Consider the following 19181-nt stretch of genomic DNA (forward strand, 5'->3'; position numbering starts at 1 on the left):
GGTCTTTTGTGGATTGGGCTCAGGCCTTCCTTAATTTTGAGGAAATCAAGGCTAAAGAAGATGTCCAAAGCCCTGGTTTTGGTCACTGAAGTGAGTGTTGGACTCATATCTCGTATATTGAAGTTACTTTGAATATTTTCACATTCTTTTTTTTTTTTTTTTTTTTTGGTCTATACATATCGTTTTCTTATATAATGTAAGAGCAATGATACATCTTTCGAATTTGAAGACTCTAAAGACGTGGAATAGGGGATATGTAAATGGAGGTGTAGGCATCCATTACATGACATTACTTTGACATCATGTGATAGGACTCACGCCACCACTCACACGACACCCAGTCGGCATCTCTAAACTCTTCATAATGTAACGAGTAGTCTTGTTATTTCACGTGGATATGAAGGAGCACATGGCAATGCACTATATTCTTCTTCTCATATAATTGCAAAGAAGTGCTTATATGCTTTTTTGTATACCATAGGTCCATAGCTAATGTGACTTCTGAGAACTTTAGTGCAAAGTCACCATCTGAACCCTTTTTCTACCACCATAAATTCACTAATTTGTATTCTAACCCTTTTTCTATACGGTAGACCCGGCAATTGTGGCGGCAAATGTGGGGTGCTGAAAGCCTGAAAGGGTAATTAAGAGGATGGGTCAAATAGGTTAAGCCCAAATCCGAACCGTTTACAAACTTGTTGAATGCTACTATGAGTTAGATGTGGTTTGGATTTACTCTGGGTATGATGCAAATAAGGGACATGCCTAACTTTTGACATCTCTTCAGAGTAGAATCCAAAACAAGGACGATTCGTATAGATGATGATTAAAAAAAATAAAAATAAAAATAAAAATTGGACGATCCTAATAGCTTGATTAGTTATAGATATAATATTATACAACCGTTGTCACATTTTTCGGACTCTTCGGATGCACGGGCATGTCAGAGTCCTAAATTCAAACTTATTAAGGTGTGAAAAACACATTTTCACATGTCATTTACAAGAGGGTGATCTATTAATAAATTGTGAGGAGGTAAGAAATGACCACCTTACAACCCTTCTATTAAAATTGATGGTGAAATGAGTATGAAGATGGTGATTGTGACATGTGAATATGATGAAGAAAATGCGTATGGAGATAAAGAAAAATAAAAATAAAAATTCATTGGAATATACATTCCATATTTCCATTTATTCATTTGGTTTCAAACTTTTCAAAGGAAATACAAGCAAAGTAAAAGAATAATGAGATATATAATATTTAAACAAGTGCAAATATATATATATTATTTTTTTATTTTTTGAAAGCTTGACACTAGCCATTTTATCTTCCACAGGCATGGCTTCCAAACTTGGGCATTAGCATAACTTTCAATCCTTTTGTTTTGACAGTCAATTTTTATGGCATCTATATATAGAGTAATAATCTCTTGTTCTTTATGGAGAATGAAAATTCTTTCGCACTTTTTATAATGACTCTAATGGTCACATTCTAAACACACCTATAACTTTCGTGTTAATACAAAATCACTATCACTATTTCTAGTTTTCAAATTTAATATTTACCAATACAATTAATTATAACAATAAAAGATAAGTACTAAAAAAATAAAAAATAGAAATCTCTTCACGTCTCGAAATCACGTCTCACCATTAATTGGAATTTTTTTTTCTATAAAAAAAATATATAAGTGTTAAAAAATTACATCCATGACTTGATACTAAAGTTGACATTGTCTGTTTGAGTGTAAAAAAGAAATTAAAAATTATACTATTGACGTACAAAACAATGAAACATCGACCTAAAAATATAAAAAAATTAAAAATAAAATCTCTATTTTTTTTATCTAGTTGATCAACTTAATGTAATCTGTGATTTGCATTACACTTTACTCATAAAAAAATTAATAGATTACAATTTAAATTATTGTATACCTCCCTAAATGCATGCTATTTAAAAATTAGAAATTCAATATATATTTTTTCTAACTCTTTGTCACAAATTTTAACTAGTTGTAAACACATTCCAATTACTCGTCTGTCATAATAAATGGTACAATATAAGTGTTAGAAAATTACATCCATGACTCGATACTAAGGTTGATATTGTTTGTTTGAGTGTAAAAAATAAATTAAAAATTACACTATTGACATACAAAACAATGAAACATCGACCTAAAAATAATAAAAAATTAAAAATAAAATCTTTATTTTTTTATCTACTTGCAACTTAATGTAATCTGTGATTTGCACTACACTTTACTCATAAAAAAATTACTAGATTACAATTTCAATTATTATATACCTCCCTAAATGCATGTTATTGAAAAATTAGAAATTTAATTTATTTTTCTCTAACTCTTTGTCACAAATTTTAACTAATTGTAAACACATTCCAATTACTTATCTGTCATAATAAATGGCACAATATATTTTTTCTAGTTCTACTATAATAACAAAAATTTATTGACATAATGAGGAGATTCACGACAAAACATGCTATTATTCTATGAAATTTCAGATTTCTTTTGTAAATTAGTTGTTTTTCTTAATATTTTGTTTAATACTGTTATTATTATACTATCATTATTTTTATTTTTTTTAGTACTTACCTTTTATTGTTATAATTAATTGTATTGACAAATATTCTCTCTCTCTGTATATATATATATATTACAGAATTCTCACAATTTTATGGGACCATGTTAACTACATGTTAACAAATCATGATGGACTATTATGTGGACAACTTGAAGGACTCATTAGTACCGACCATATTTGGGTGCAAACAAGAAGTTTTACATTCAAGTTTATGTATCAAGTATTTGAGTTCCAAATCCCTTACCATCCCAACCAAAACACTTTCTTCATTTGATAATCCCAACTAGTGGGTGGGTACTTTCTTATATTTTCTTGGTAACCAAAATATTTTAACATTTTGATTCTACTAAAAAATAATAATAATAAAAATAAATAAAAAATATTGAAGCAGCTCATCTTATGTTTTATGACTTTTTTAAAATCTAAATTTCACAACTATAATATTGACACACGTATAATTTGTGATAGAATAAAATCAGTCACACATTTATTATGAACATCATGAATACATTTTTTTGTTCTTTCTTTTCACATTGTTGATGTCTATAAAAAGAGCTAAATAAGAAACTTAATTATTTGTTTTTTAAATTTTCTTTCTTTTTTCAATATCAATATATATTTAACTCATTTTAATTTTTTTCAACATCAATATATATTGAAATATTGGAGGAAATTAAATACATGTGTTTTTATTTATTTTTTGTAACACAATACTCATTTCAATTTTGAGGTGAATTTTTTTTATAAATTGACATATTTGTATATTTCAATATATTGAAGTAAATATTTGCAAGCAATTGAACAAACAATTTTAATTTTTTTGTTGAGTTATGTGTGTTAAAAGAAAAAACATATACAATATACATATACAGTATACCGATGGCATATGCAACAAACAGAGCAACATTTGTAATTATTATTTTCATTTAGTAATAAAAATGGTACACTTTTCTTTAAAAAGTCTCGTTGAAGTACTCACATGCCAAATTTAGTATGATTTTTGGAAAAGTAAACTCTTGGCCGCGTCACCAAAATGCTATTTTAAGATTCAAATTTTTTTAAAAATAATAAGTATACCAAAGTCAATGTAACTTTTTATTCAAAAAGTCAAAACAAAGTTTAAAAAGTCAATTCAAACAAACACTCCGTTGTTTCCACTTATGCAATTTCACCAATAGCAAAATTAATCTATACTATAGACCTGACAATTTGTGAGGTCAAACAGATTAAGCTAAAATCTACCCATAAATGTTATATATGAGTTGGATTAACCCGGCAGAGGCAAAAGACATGCCTAACTTTTGATATAATTCATAAGAGTTGAATCGGAAACAAGGATCCAAGTTGTGGTGTGCATTGTGAGAGTGAATATGATGATGAAAATGTTTATGGAGATAGAAAAAAAGAAGAAAAAAAAAATATATATATATATATACACACACACACACACACACACATTCCATTGATGCATTAGATCTGGTTTCAAAGGAGCTACAAGCAAAGTAAAGGAATAATGAGTGAAATTACATTAAACTAAGTGCAGAAAAATAAAATACAAGAAAAATTAATTGCAGGGAATTAGATAAAATGGAAGAGGCATAGCCTTCTTTGGTCGGTCTCCGTTACGTGAGATTTTGAATTTAAATAAGCGTAATACTATTAAAAAAGTTTCTTTGTAACAAGAGACATAAAATATATTTAATATTTACATATTTTTTAAAAAACTGTCTAAATATGGAAAACGACATATCATTATTCAATAAATAAATAGCAAATGGTGAGGAAAAAAATGGTTTTCTTGATCTTGTAAGAGCTTGACACTTGGCATTTATATTCCACAGGCTTGAGCTTGACTTCCAACACTTGGGCATAGCTTGACTATCAATCCTTTTATTTCGACAGTCAATTTTTAGACTTCATTAAATACAAGAACGACATCTACATATGTCATTATAGAAATCTCACAAATTATGGGACCATGTTAACAAATCATTAGTACTTATCAAATATGTTGACCATAGTTGGAATTTTGAATGCAAACAAAAAGGCTAGGGTTATATTCCACTTATAAGTGCTAAACTAGATCCAAATTGTTTTTCAAATTAGATGTCACTACCTGGTATCAATATTTTGAAATACTTGTTTCATCCTACAACCTCACTAACCAAATCTATTTTTTATAGACAGCGGAAACAATAAAAATTTAGGTGAGTTTGAAATGTGTTATGATATTATTTTTTTAATATTGATCTTTAAATTTGAATTCATATTATATTTGAGACGGTTGATATTAATCTGGAATAATTCATAAAATATGAGATTTTTTGAACTAAACTCATATCACTAAATTGATGATATTGTGTGTTTTGATACTATAACGAATGAACTAAAGCAAAATTTTGAATTTCCCAAAACAAATTTTTGTTACTAAACATGGTTTCAATTTCTACTTAAAACACTCCTACAACAAAACATTTGTTTTGATATTAACCAAAAACATAATATCTAAAATATATCGTATATCAAACAGACCCACATAAAAACGTATAGCTCCTATCTTAAGTATCTAAAATTTTAACTCAATTAATCAACGCACCCTTTTATTCATCTAAATGATGTTTCCAAGACAAGTAGATTTTTAAAAAAAAAATTATTTTTGTTCTCAGTGCCATTACTAATGGAGAGTCTATGTATAGCAGCATACTCTGACTCCTGGAAAAGAGTTTAATTTTTAGAGATAGACAACTCTGGAATTTGTTCAACTTCTTATATAAATTGGAAAATTAAAGAAGAAAAAATAAAAAGAAAATTAGAAGGATAAAAAAAGTTCATAATGTTTTTAATTGATATGTGCAAAGAGCACTAATACATAAGCGGGTGGCTTACACCCACTCATATATTTTATGTTCCACGTCCTTCAAATTTAGAAGAGATATGTCATTTTTATTCACAAATAAATAAAAATAAAAGACATGAAAAAAGTGCAAGATAATGTAAAAGATATTATTGATATACGCCAAAGCTTTGACTTGTTAGAAGAGGATCAGCCGCCCCAACTTTCTCGCCCGCCTCTCTCTAACCCTTTCGTCTTCTTCATCACTCTGCCTCGTTTTATGGGAGTAAAGAAATGATGGTCGCCTCTCACGGTTGTAATAAATTCGACATATTTTAATAAATGTGTTCCGTGGATATTTTTTTACGTCATTTTTGTTTTTCTTCGGCTAGATCTGTTCATGTTCGGTTCGTTTTCGGATGACATGGGTAGATCTGTTATTTCCTCCGACTACATCTCTAGTCTAGATCGGTTTTAGTTTTTTCTACCTCGATTTAATCTTTTTCTCCTTGATTTAATCTTGTATGAGATTTTTTGTATGTCGAAGCGTCTTGTGGTTGTAACTTTAGAGCAGTTACTGTACTGATGGCCAGACCTTTCGATCTCTCCAGTTTGCTGCAGTTACTGTACTGATGGCCAGACCTTTCGATCTCTCCAGTTTGCTGCATGCTCTCATGATGATTTCGTTTATAAAATGTTGGGCTCTATTTTTTTCACAAATCTGAAACATGTTACTCATTTATTTACTTTATTTCAAGATTTATATGTGATTGTTGACTTGGCTTCATATCTCTCACTATCATCTTAACTTTTGCCCCTAGTGCCTTTGAATGACAAACAAAAAAAACAAATAAAATAAAATAAAATAAACAACTTGTTAAAAGAAGAATGTCAAAAAGCAAGAATTTAATACTACTAAATGATATTGATATATACCTAAACTTTGTCTTGTTAGGCTGGCAAAAAAGAAGCAATCAAGCTATAGTATCGGCACAGAGGTGTGGATTCTGGAAATCTAATCAGAGGTTAGAATAAGTTGGTACTAATAAATTATGAGGAATGATAAGTTACACCAAAACCATGCAATGAATCATTGGACAAAATAATGTTGTAGTCTAACTAGCAGAGAATGTGATTTTTTACTAATCTATTTATTCACATTTATTGTTCACTATTTCTAATTTTATAAATCTTTTGCCATCCGCAATTTGTATCATTTCCCTAATTTTAGAAACCTTTCTGCCATCCCTAATTTGTATTATTTATTTTTTCCTTGGATTCAATGCTAGCAACAACTTCAAATGTTTTGACTTTTGAAGATTTGGAGTCATTGAGTACCTCTGTATATGTATATGTTGCTGCAAATTTATTTTTTTTAAAGTTCAACGCCAATGTCAATCCATTTAATAGAGATTGATTCAGACGATTAGTGCTAATCAAACAATTTCATCTAAATTTTGCAGCAACATATACATATACAGGGAAATTGATATATATATATATATTTGATTTACTAGAGGTTTCTAAAATTAGGGATAATGAATAGTAAACGTGTAGATTAATAAAAAAAATCACGTTCTCTGCCAATTGAAATGCCACATCATTATGCCCAACAATTCTGTGCATGACTTTTGTGTAACTATCATTACTCATAAATTTTAGAGAAAAGTACAGAAAAAAACTACTCAACTTTTAGTCTTTTTCGTAAATTCTTATTGTCTATTTTTTAATCAAACAATCCATCTCCACTATTTAAAAGGGGGTAAAAGATTTGATATTTGGATCAAAATGCTATTTTATTTAAATCTTAATTCTTTTGAATTTCAAAAATTCATATCTCACAAACCGTACATTTAAAAATTGTAAATAATATATGCATGGAAAGTTTATGAAATAAGTATTCCACAAATATAAGATTTGTACAACAAAACTTCATAACCAAAGAGAGATAGGCAATCTAAAAATCTACCCCAACAATATTATTTTATTTTAAAAAAATAAAATACTTTGCAAGAAAATTTTCAGAATTATTCATTTACATATGGAGCCAAATATATAAAAAAAATTACCCTCAATAGAAATCGATTTCATGAGATGTTATATTTTGCGTCAAAGTATTTTTATTCTTTTATAGAGCCGTCATTTAAAAAATAAATAAAAATGGATATTAGCTCTCTATTGGGGCTAGTTTTTTTATATGTTATGCTGCATAAGAAAATAAATAATTATGAAAATTTTCTTGCAAATAAACGGAGTATTTTATAAAAAATAAAATAAAAAAGATTGTTGCACTAGATTTTTAGATTGTCTATTTCTCTCTGGTTATGAAGTTTTGTTAAATAAATCTCATATTTTTTAAATCCTTATTTTATAAGTTTTCCGTGTATATATTATTTGCAATATTTGAATATACGATGTAAATTTTTAAAGTTCGAAAAAATTAAGATTTAAATAAAAACACATTTTGGTCCAAATATCAACTATTTTACTCCCTTATATAGTTGATGGGGTTTTTGTTAAAAAATTAGACAATGAGAATTTATTGGAAAGCGCTACAAGTCGAGGGAAGTTATTTGATAAAAAAATGGATGAGATAGTTTACCGAAAAATGTTACAAGTCAAGGTAGTTTTTTTGTACTTCGCCTAAATTTTATGTTATGTTTGGGACTATATAATTGGTATTTTAAATTTGGAATCCAAAAAAATTAAAATTAAAATTAAAATTATTTTAATTTTAAATTCAAATGGTGGATAATGTACTTTTAAACATAATATTAGTCCATTCAATTTGATGCAGGAAAAAGTCTTCATGCAATTATGATAATATGTTATATATCACTCGGCATTATCAATTAATTATATCTAATCAGAAAAAATACATTTATTTGAATGAATCTTTTCACAATCAATTAGTAGGCAACCTTTTCGTTGATTAAAAAAAAAAAAATGTAATATTAAAAAAATTATAGTTTGATGGAACTTCCTATTTTGACGATATTATGAGAATAGCTAAGTCTTTTACTAATTTGTCATACTCATATAATTAAAGAGTTGGCTCAACCGTTTGAGTTAAGAAAAACAATAATCGGTGCAGATTAAAAATTGAAAAATTCCATAATTTTCTTTGTTAATTCAAAAAAAGAAAAAACATATACAAAGATATATACACAATATATATATACTACTATGATTTTCTTTATTTTAAGATCTTATTACTAAAATATTCCCTCTCCAGTCTCCTCCAGAGTTCTGCCCATACATTCTTGTTTCACCTCACCACACCACAAATTCTGTGTGTGTGTATATATATATGTATGTATAGATATATATATCCGTCTATATGTATAAAAATATATATTGAGTTCTGAGAGAATCGCCAATGGTCGGTTGGTACAGAGACTTGCAAACTTTTTACAGCGAATGTCGGTTCTGTAAATCTGCCTAATCCCGCTAAATCACACACTCCACTTTCCTCACCCTCCCGTAACTTCCAGGAACTTCTCCTTCACCTTCAAAACCCTACAATGTATTCATTCATCAAGCTGTTCAAGATGATAAAGAGTCGCATACACACCTTCAGGATATAAATGGTGATTAACTGCATTTACACGTAACTGCTATTCACAGTGTTCATTGATTTCTTATGGATCTGGGGTGTTTTAGTACTAATAATTTGCATTAATGACTGATGAGACTTTCCACAGTGTTTACTGGTGAAAAGTTGGATTTCGTATTTAATCGACTTGGATTCGGATGTTCTTTTCTTTTCGGTGCTTTTTGAGTTCGGCTGATTGTAAGTTACTAATTAATTGCAATTACTGTCAATTAATGGTAACGAGAAAGCTTGAGGTTGAGTTTGATCGGGAATTCACTGATATTCCACCAAATCGAGGGTTTTAGAAAGTCATTTTCTCGGAAAGCAAACACCAAAAAGGCATTTTGCTAAAAGCAGAGAAGGACAAGGTGGGGTTGATTTGGTGCAGTAATAGCTTTACGACGTAACGGAAATGGTAAGCGCGTTTATGGCGTGACCACTCCACACAGTGGGTTAGGGGAAGGGTTGGTAATGGTGTGAAAGTTGTACCATTTTAGAGTAATAGAGACCATGTTCTAATCACGTGGCTCTGCCCTTATAGTACCAACATTACTTCTTCTCAATACACACACTACACACACTCTCTCTATATCTCACACACATCATCATCATCATCATCAAAAATCAAATTCATCTTCAGTCATGGTTTTGTAGGAGCTCAAAACTTTTCAAGGTCTCTGGAGATGAGTTTCAGTGAGTCCTTGAAATTATATTTGTAATTTGCTTATGGAGGTGTTAATTTATAGCTCACACTGTTACACTATAGTTATCTCTTACCAAAAAATATTTTCAAAATTTTCTGGTTTTTAGGTCTGGGTTTGTTTTCATCAGGTGTAAGCAACTGCAAATTCAATAAAGTAGAGATTGAATAAGGGTATTTGCCTTTGCTTATTTCATAAGCTTTCAAGCTGTGAAAGTTTTACACTAGTGTTCTTCAAAGATGGTGAGAATTTGGAAATCAGATTCTATGTATATAATATTATGTATATGAGAGAGAGAGGAGAGAGAGAGGGGGGTAGGTTTTCATGGTCCTTAAAATGGCCTTTATTTCCGTGGGCTCCTCTTGGTGTGATTGATTTGATAATTCAACTGTGAAATACAGCTTTCCTTGCCGTCACTAATGACTCAAACATGCTCTTGTTTTTTTCCTTCCGCGTGAGATTTAACTTTGCGAATTGAACTGTTAAATTGAACTTCCCTGTAGTTTTTATCTCTTGGTGGGTTTATGTCTGTTGGTAATCAGTGTTCAAGGGTTCAACATTTCGTGTTGGGTCTTTAGCTTAAATTAGGGGCAACGGTTAGGTGGTACCAGTTTCTCTCTCTTCTCATCAACCGAGAAAGAAACAAGAATCAGAAAAGAAAATTGTGGAACTAACACATGAGAACTCTTCAACATTTGGGGCACATTATCTGAACAATTCTGTGTCTGAGCTGCAATTCCTATGGCAGTCACATATCTATAATCGTTGGGGGGTCAATTTGCTTTAAGTTTTGTCCCTGTTCTGGAAATTTCTACACAAATGTCGGTTTGCTAAAAGATTGCTGAGAATAAAAAAGGTATGGTTGTCATGTGGGTTTATTGAAAAGTGTGTGAATGCGTCCTGCTTTTATCTCCTCCAGATTATGGAGTAAAGTGCAGATATGGGTTGGTGTCCTTGGATGTTTCTTCAAAATATTTCTTAATTTTTTGTTTATAAAAATTATTCTTCCTGAATGCTGAGTATAAACGATCATCATTTTAATTGCTTCAGTGAGGATCTGCATTTAGCATATGCGGCAAACAGAAATTTCCATGTGAAGATTGACGCCGGAAGCATGGATCTTGACTACGGAAAGTGCTGGAACAGTCCAAAGGTCCGTCCATTTCACTATTTTTTTTCAATTACAGAAATCTATGGTGTCAAATAACTACGAGCCTAACCCTTTAGATGTTTCTGGATATATGGTTGGACCTAATTGATATACACCATTTCAGTTCTTATAATTGGTGAAAATTCATATATCAGGATTTCCACCATGCATTCTTAATTTCTTAGAGAATTGTTTGGTTGAATTGCATTTCAGAAGGATTCTTGGAAGACAGTTCTGCTATTAGCTTATCAAAGTCTTGGTGTGGTCTATGGAGACCTGAGCATTTCCCCACTCTATGTTTACAAGAGCACATTTGCAGAAGACATTCATCACTCAGAGACGAACGAAGAGATTTTTGGTGTTCTTTCGTTTATTTTCTGGACTCTGACTCTAGTTCCTTTATTCAAATATGTCTTCATAGTCCTTCGAGCTGATGACAATGGGGAGGGTGAGTACTGGGATGTTGAGAGATATCATAATCATTTGGTATGAGATTTTAAGATTTTTTTTATGCATGATTCTGCAGGTGGTACTTTTGCCCTCTATTCCTTGTTATGCAGGCATGCCAAAGTAAGCCTTCTGCCCAACCGACAAGTCGCTGATGAAGCACTCTCCACATATAAACTGGAGCACCCTCTGGAGCAAAAGAACAGTTCAAAGATAAAACTGTTACTTGAGAAGCATAAATCCTTCCACACTGCTCTACTAATCTTGGTTCTTCTTGGCACTTGTATGGTAATTGGAGATGGACTGCTCACTCCAGCCATTTCTGGTACTTCTCTTTTCTGTTGGGCAAGTTTTATTGTCCGATTGCCTCTTAATTTGTTTACTAACAACTCTGTATTTATGCAGTTTTCTCGGCGGTTTCTGGTCTTGAGTTTTCCATGTCTAAGGAACACCATCAATGTAAGCTTTTTAGTATATAGTAATCAAATAAATATTCAATTGACTAATCCCATCTGATATTAAATCGTTAGGTAGTTACTTAGGATGGTCCAATAATATTATCTGAACTCAGGGAGCAGAATACAAAAGGAGCAGTTAATTGCCTTGTAGTTTTCTGTCAAGTTCATTATCAAATAGGGTCAAGGATATGGTACTACTCTTTTTCTTTTATTTTTTCCCGGTTTTAGGAATCCATAAAACCATTTAGAGACTTGAGAACAACGGAGAAAGAAGTACCATTTACCACAAATTATTTTATTTTTTTCATTTATACATGAGGATGAAAGAAATATGTTCTTCATATCTCCAATCAGTAATGCTGTCTGTTCATTACTCCTTCCTTAATTATACTTGCAATTTTCAAGTATGCTGCATTGTTTTCATTAAATGCGTCATATATGGGACCACTCTCATGCTGTTGGGAAGGATGTCGGGGTAGCGATTTCTTGTTTCAACCAAATATTTTATTTGTTTGACTCTTGTTCCATTTTTGAGTAAATTTACATCTACAGACTTCAGCATATTATATATGTTAATCATGAGGGTGTGGCCTTCACCATGGGAGCTTCAGAATTGACAATTGGATATTGGACTTTTTTGGACAGTCTGATTCAATTAGTGAACCAAAACTATTTGGCCTATGGTGCAGGGACCAATCCAAGTTGTGTCTGCAGTGACCATATCTTATACTCTCTGGTCCTGTCCATTTCACCTTATATCTTGGAGGATAAGAGTTCTATAAGTGAGGTTAACAAAGTGATACTCCTCTACATCAGTGATGATGCATCTTGCTGATCTGAAACAAGGATCACTAAGGATAATGAAGGATATGTGCTCTATATTATCAAATGCTTGAGAACAATTCAAAGTGGCATTATGATGCAATTATTTTATGTGAAGTGGCAATATATATGTACAAGTCACAGTATAATGCAATAGTACTAATCAGGGGGAAAATATTTATAATCATTTGTCCAGAGGAAATCAAATTTTTTATCTTAATTTTCTACTTTGTTTAAAAGATTCTAGATTCATTGCATAATATGGTCAAAGTAAATTAATGTAATGGTAGTGCTATTGTGTTTGTTAACTTACAGAGTCCTTTAAACTAGGTTGGCAAATAGATAATCCTTTATTACGAGTGGTAATGCATCATTTTTTGCTTATTTAAAGGAACTGATTGGGGAGGGTGATGAAGAATTTGTGTTCTGTATTATCAAATGCTTCATAACATTTTAGGGCAGTAATATATGTACTATTATGCAACATCATTCTTGAAGGGACCCAAAAAAAAAAAAAAAAAAAAAAATCTTGATAATAGAATTTCTCTAAAGGAAATAATTTTTATCTTTGTTGATGTGATTTTAAATTTCTAAATCAGTGAGTTTTCTCAAATTAAATGACTCCGATACATCTAAATTTATCTGAAATGTTATATTTTATTATTACTTACTGCACCTTTATATAACCTTTCCTGTATCGTGGTTGTAGACCTGCATCTATCAGAAAATAATGGCAAATAGATACTTTGGGAATATGGGGGTAAATTTATTCAAGCAAAAGGGGGGGGGGGGGGGGGGGGGGGGGGGGGGTTTGGTGGCGCGGTGGGGGAATCTTCTTTCAATCTAAATTTTTGTTTGAGCAGCTGCATTTTGAAACCACACTCACCTTATTAAGAAAAACCACTCAAATTAGGAAATGTTTAATGTGGAAATAACCTTCATTAAGTACTTAATGATTTTAAATGTTGCTCTTAGAGTTTCAGGTTTAAAATGTTCTAATTGCTTACTTCTTCTCCCTATGGACATATATGCAAGTAATGTAGAGATTTTCTATTTATCCTATGTTTTTACTCATTCCATCCTTTACATCTGTATGTATTACTTCATTTGTAGATGCGGTGATTCCAATTACTTGCTTCATATTAGTGTGCCTATTTGCACTACAACACTATGGCACGCATCGGATTGGTTTCTTCTTTGCTCCAGTTGTGTTGGCTTGGCTGGTATGCATCAGCACCCTTGGTGTGTATAATATATTCCACTGGAACCCACATGTCTATGTAGCTCTTTCCCCATATTACATGTTCAAGTTCTTGAAGAAGACAGGAAGGAACGGATGGATGTCATTGGGTGGAATGTTATTGTGCATAACAGGTATAATTCTTTTTTTTTTCTTAGTCGGTAGTCACACACACTTGTCTCTTTTGAGACTTGAACCCCTGACCTCCTTTTGGGAAGTAAGAGGTGATACCGCTAGGCCACTGACCCGTTGGCAGGTATAATTCAAAAACACTGCATAAGGTGAATTATTGTGTTTTCCATTTTTCCTACTTGTGTGATTAGTTAAGCATGATGCCCGTGTTACACCTTAGGTGCCAATGTGCAGTACTGTTTCAAGTATTTGAAGCATCTAGCAGAGGACTTCATGATACCCAACCTAAAATGCTATTGTATCCGTATGTGGTGCAGTAGCAAACGAACTTGCCATTATCATGTGGCATAAAATTTAAACAAATTGTGGACACAGATTAGTCTTTATATACAGGTTTTTTTAGAGGAACAGGTTGTATGATTATTTATTAACCAAATGGGACATGAAAAGAAAATATGGTCATACAGGACTCCTTTTAAGAAGTCAATTTAAAATTAAGTTTTGAGTGTTTTAGAAATGGTCAATTGCAGTCAGAATACTGAAGTTCAATGTATTCATTTGTATGCGGTGCAGCATATCTCTTAACACAGAAGTAACTTTTAAAATCTTAGTCTCATGTGGTGCATGTTTTTAAGCCTTCAAGACGCACAATGTTATCATTGGACTGGCCTTTTTTGTGGATTATTTTGGATCGACACCCTGAACCTCACCCAAAGTAAATTTTAGACAACAAAATTACAAAAAAATCAACTTCATCCTTTGCCCGTTTTCTTGTCCTTAGTGGCACCAACCACGGGTTTTCGCATTTTATGTTTTCCATGCTTAGCAATGATGATCATGGTCCTTGTTTCAATTTATTTTATTTTCTATTTACTTTTTTAAAAAGAACTTGTGGGGTATTTTGAATGATGCAAACTTGCAGAGTAGTTTTGAAAAGTAGTGGCTTGACTACTAAGAAATGCAAACATTTTTTATGACTGTTTGCAGGCTCAGAGGCAATGTTTGCTGATCTTGGCCACTTCTCATATGCTGCAATTCAGGTACTTCTGGTCGAAATATTTATTCACCGAGTAAATGTTGAGTATTACTGTTGTCCTTTCTAACAATGGAAAATTTTCTTTTGCCTACCGAAAGAAATAATCCTCACTTTCTGTCCAATTGCAGATTGCTTTCACCTTTCTGGTTTATCCAGCACTGATATTGGCATATATGGGTCAAGCTGCCTACTTGTCAAAGCATCACCCTACCAGTTACCAGATAGGTTTTTATGTTTCAGTTCCAGGTATACTTCCTGTCATTCTTGAACAAGAATTTCTTTCAACTGCAGTATGTTTTAGGCTGTCGACATAATTATCTGCCCATCTCATCATGGTTGGACAGATCTGGGTTTGGGATAGGACAAGTAAATATGTCTTCTTAGTTAAAACCTAAACCTTGATTTTCTACTTTTCTCAAACCAAGTTCGAACTGAACTCAAAGATAGATCCTACAAATCAGTATCTCACATTAGTTCTAAGGTTCTTTAAACTTTCACAGACTAATTACAATGTCAAGTGACTACATTTTTAGTCCGAATTAGTTGTTAGATGCTATAAACTCAATTCCCTTTGAGTTAGAAACTGAGAGGAAGGATGGAATTAGTTGTTTCAAAATGGGTTTCTTATTATCTCTTGGTATGGATCATTTAATCAATCAATTGGGAAACTTGTCTTGGCCCAGAGTAACACACCTAAAAATCTTAATAATCATCTAGTATACAGTTTCTCTTAGATTTATTGAAGTGCAGTACTACTTACTGCCCACCCTTTGGGTAGACATTTGGCATAATGGAGAGGTGTTGTTACTCCATTTGACATTAACTGAACCTCTAATGCTGCAGCCTTGTGTTTACCTCATGTAATTGCACTAAAAATGTGAGATGCAAAGCTTATGCTTGATAATATCTCAAGTAGTCAATGACAAAGTCTATAGCATCAATCATTGGCCAAGGCCATATTGGGTAGTCTCATCTTATTATATTTGTTTATTTCCCCAAGAATATGGAATTGGTTTTTTGGGATTTTTTTAAAAAAATCCCAATACTGGTTTTTGTAATAATAATTTGTTAGTTAATGGTGGATCTTTGTTGTGCAGCTTGTGCTGTAGTGTGTGTGCGTGTGTATTTAACACATGGAAACATAGAAACAGTGTGCAAATTATCTTACCTTCATATGATATAGCCTTAACCTCACTACAACCATTTTTCAAATGTTGGTCAGTTTCCATTTCAATAAGTTGGATAGGAACCTGCCTAGCGAACAATCAGATATTGCCAGATCAATCTGGCTGTATCCAAGTTGACTCAGCTGGAAATGACTTGCAATGTCTTGGTCTAATTTAGTACACATTTATTTTTTGAGTAGTTTATTTGTCTGCCATCAAAGTAACATAATGGTCACAATTTTTTGCATATAGAAAGTGTGAGGTGGCCAGTTCTTATAATAGCAATCCTTGCTTCTGTTGTGGGAAGCCAAGCAATTATAAGTGGAACATTCTCCATCATCAACCAGAGTCAATCACTTGGTTGCTTTCCAAGAGTCAAGGTTGTTCACACCTCTGATAAGATACATGGCCAAATCTACATCCCTGAGATCAACTGGATGCTCATGATCCTCTGCATTGCTGTGACCCTTGGATTCAGAGACACAAAACACATGGGCAATGCATCAGGTACATTATGACTACAATTTGTTGTCAGTTAGATCAAATTTTTTTTTTTTTTGGTTGTCCTTCAATTGATGCTTACCAGTTTCAACTTTAAGTCTTCAATAAACCATAAAAACCCAAGCAAACACTTCAACGATTCAATAACCGAGATGACAACTGATGAATTGTTAAAACTTCAGTTTATTCTCCTGATAAGAAACAATGAGCAGTTTATTATTAGATCTTCAAGATTGATTAGCATAAAGGCTAAACATATTCCCTGACTTGTAAGATAAATGCATTTGTCATTTACTTTGTAAAAAAGGATGGCCAATTTGCAGTTTATTAGCAACTTCATTATTGGGTATTCTACCGTGTTAACTTAATAGACCTCTTTGCTTTAATAATTAGAGTCTTAATGTTATCCATTGCAGGATTAGCAGTGATGGCGGTAATGCTAGTGACCACATGCCTCACTTCCTTAGTGATTATCCTTTGTTGGCACAAACCCCCTATTGTAGCCCTTTGCTTCCTACTCTTCTTTGGCTCTATTGAATTACTGTACTTCTCAGCTTCCCTCATCAAGTTTCGTGATGGTGCCTGGTTGCCTATCCTCCTAGCCCTCTTTCTCGTGACCATCATGTTTGTTTGGCACTATGCCACCATAAAGAAATATGAATATGACCTCCACAACAAGGTTTCATTGGAATGGCTATTAGCCTTGGGTCCAAGCTTGGGCATTGCTCGAGTCCCTGGCATTGGCCTAGTGTTCAGCGATCTCACCTCTGGCATCCCTGCAAACTTCTCTCGCTTTGTCACCAACCTCCCTGCCTTCCATCGTGTTCTTGTCTTTGTGTGTGTGAAATCAGTACCGGTCCCATTTGTGCCTCCGGCCGAGCGATATCTTGTTGGCCGGGTTGGTCCTGCAGCTCACCGGTCCTACAGGTGCATTGTCCGTTATGGGTACCGTGATGTTCACCAGGATGTCGATTCTTTTGAATCTGAACTTGTGGAAAGGCTGGCCAATTTTATCAAATATGATTGGTGTCACACACATGGAATGGGTAATTCATATAACGAGGATGATGGATCTCGATCTGGTGTATCATCTAATGAATGTAGATTGGCAGTGATAGGAACAGCAGCACTCTCTGGCACACCAGCTTTTGAGCTTGATGAAAGTGTTCAGCCAGCAAGTGTATCTGTTGGGTTCCCAACAGTAGAGAGCGTGACGGATGTCATTGAGATGGAGCCTATTGGTGTCTTGGAAAGGAGAGTAAGGTTTGCAATTGATGAATCCGAACCTGATATCTGTCCTGAAATAGATGTGCAATTGCGAGAAGAATTAGAAGACATATACACCGCTCAACAAGCTGGGACTGCATTCATTATTGGGCATTCACATGTTAGAGCAAAACAAGGATCGTCACTTTTGAAGAGGTTGGCTATCAATTACGGGTATAATTTCCTGAGGAGGAATTGCCGGGGACCGGATGTAGCACTCAAGGTGCCACCAGCGTCTCTCCTTGAGGTTGGCATGGTTTATGTTGTGTAAGCACTACATGTAATGTAACTAGTGTTGTTAGCTAATGTCTTATAGAGCTTATCTGATAGAGAAGTGCTAGGAAGTTGAAGATGATTGTGCAGATTAATGAGTACCTGTGTTATGCTGTTGAGAGTAAACTCTTTTCAGTTTATGTACTCCATCAAGAGAATGAAAAAAAAAAAAGAAAAAAAAAGTGGTAAGGATTTAACTTAATTCCATATGCTTCTTTTGGTATAAGTTATTATAATTCTGTGGATGAATGATGATGACACTGTTTATTTTATTGTTAATTTCTTGTATTTACCATTATTGTGTAACTTGTGATATTTGGTCTATTATGACAAGTTGCCTTTGTTTTGGCCCTTCTTGTCTATTGCCTAGAAGAAGTGTGGGTCATTTATTGGTCTTTGACTGTCTGTGAGCCATGATCATTATTAACTCTTGACTAGATATTTTCTTCCTCACAACTCAAGTCTTGTCATTTATTGGTTTTTGGCTCTATGAGCCATGATCATTAACTCCTTTACCTACCAGATATTTTCTCTCGCAACTCATACTTCTTAAATACAACGGATCATGATATTTTCAAAATTTTGAGACTGTAGGGAATTTTTAAATGTAAGATCTTTTATATGTGCCTTGTTTTTTGGTTTTTTTGTTTGGGCCATGTCTTAAATTTGATACTCTTTCACATTGAAGGTCATAGACGACCTAAGCCCAGGCCGGCCCTGCTTGCCACACAATAAAGAATATATATAAATTTTTTTTTTGTTTTTTTTTGTATTATTTAAGTTAAAAACTAGTGAGAGAGTTTCAACGTAGGACCCACATTAGGTTTTGCATTGCACCAAAAATACGATGTCTTTGTACTACTGCAAACATGAGGAGATCCATTTTCCAAGTAATTTAGGATTAGCAATCGAATGCAATTGTAATTAAGACGTAATATTAATATAGTGGTTCAAATAT

General features: G+C 32.8%; 1 protein-coding gene across 2 annotated transcripts; it reads left to right on the forward strand.

Moving 5' to 3' along the window:
* Window positions 1–9504: 9504 nt before the first annotated feature.
* Window positions 9505–18583, forward strand: LOC132270725 (potassium transporter 2-like). Of its 2 annotated transcripts, none has more exons than XM_059771918.1 (10): window positions 9505–9724; window positions 10783–10885; window positions 11096–11330; window positions 11409–11654; window positions 11735–11788; window positions 13723–13983; window positions 14969–15021; window positions 15146–15263; window positions 16436–16690; window positions 17101–18583. In XM_059771918.1, the coding sequence occupies exons 2-10, from the start codon at window positions 10847–10849 to the stop codon at window positions 18219–18221; spliced, it is 2382 nt and encodes a 793-aa protein (XP_059627901.1). In that variant the 5' UTR covers window positions 9505–9724; window positions 10783–10846; the 3' UTR covers window positions 18222–18583. The 2 variants fall into 2 exon arrangements, with proteins under 2 accessions (XP_059627901.1, XP_059627900.1); XM_059771917.1 differs by lacking the exon at window positions 9505–9724 and adding an exon at window positions 9748–10588.
* Window positions 18584–19181: the final 598 nt, after the last annotated feature.

Source organism: Cornus florida, unplaced genomic scaffold (genome assembly GCF_030987335.1).
Source record: "Cornus florida cultivar Cherokee Brave unplaced genomic scaffold, ASM3098733v1 CherokeeBrave_3.0.0_Hap2_Chr08, whole genome shotgun sequence".
Lineage (NCBI taxonomy): Eukaryota > Viridiplantae > Streptophyta > Magnoliopsida > Cornales > Cornaceae > Cornus > Cornus florida.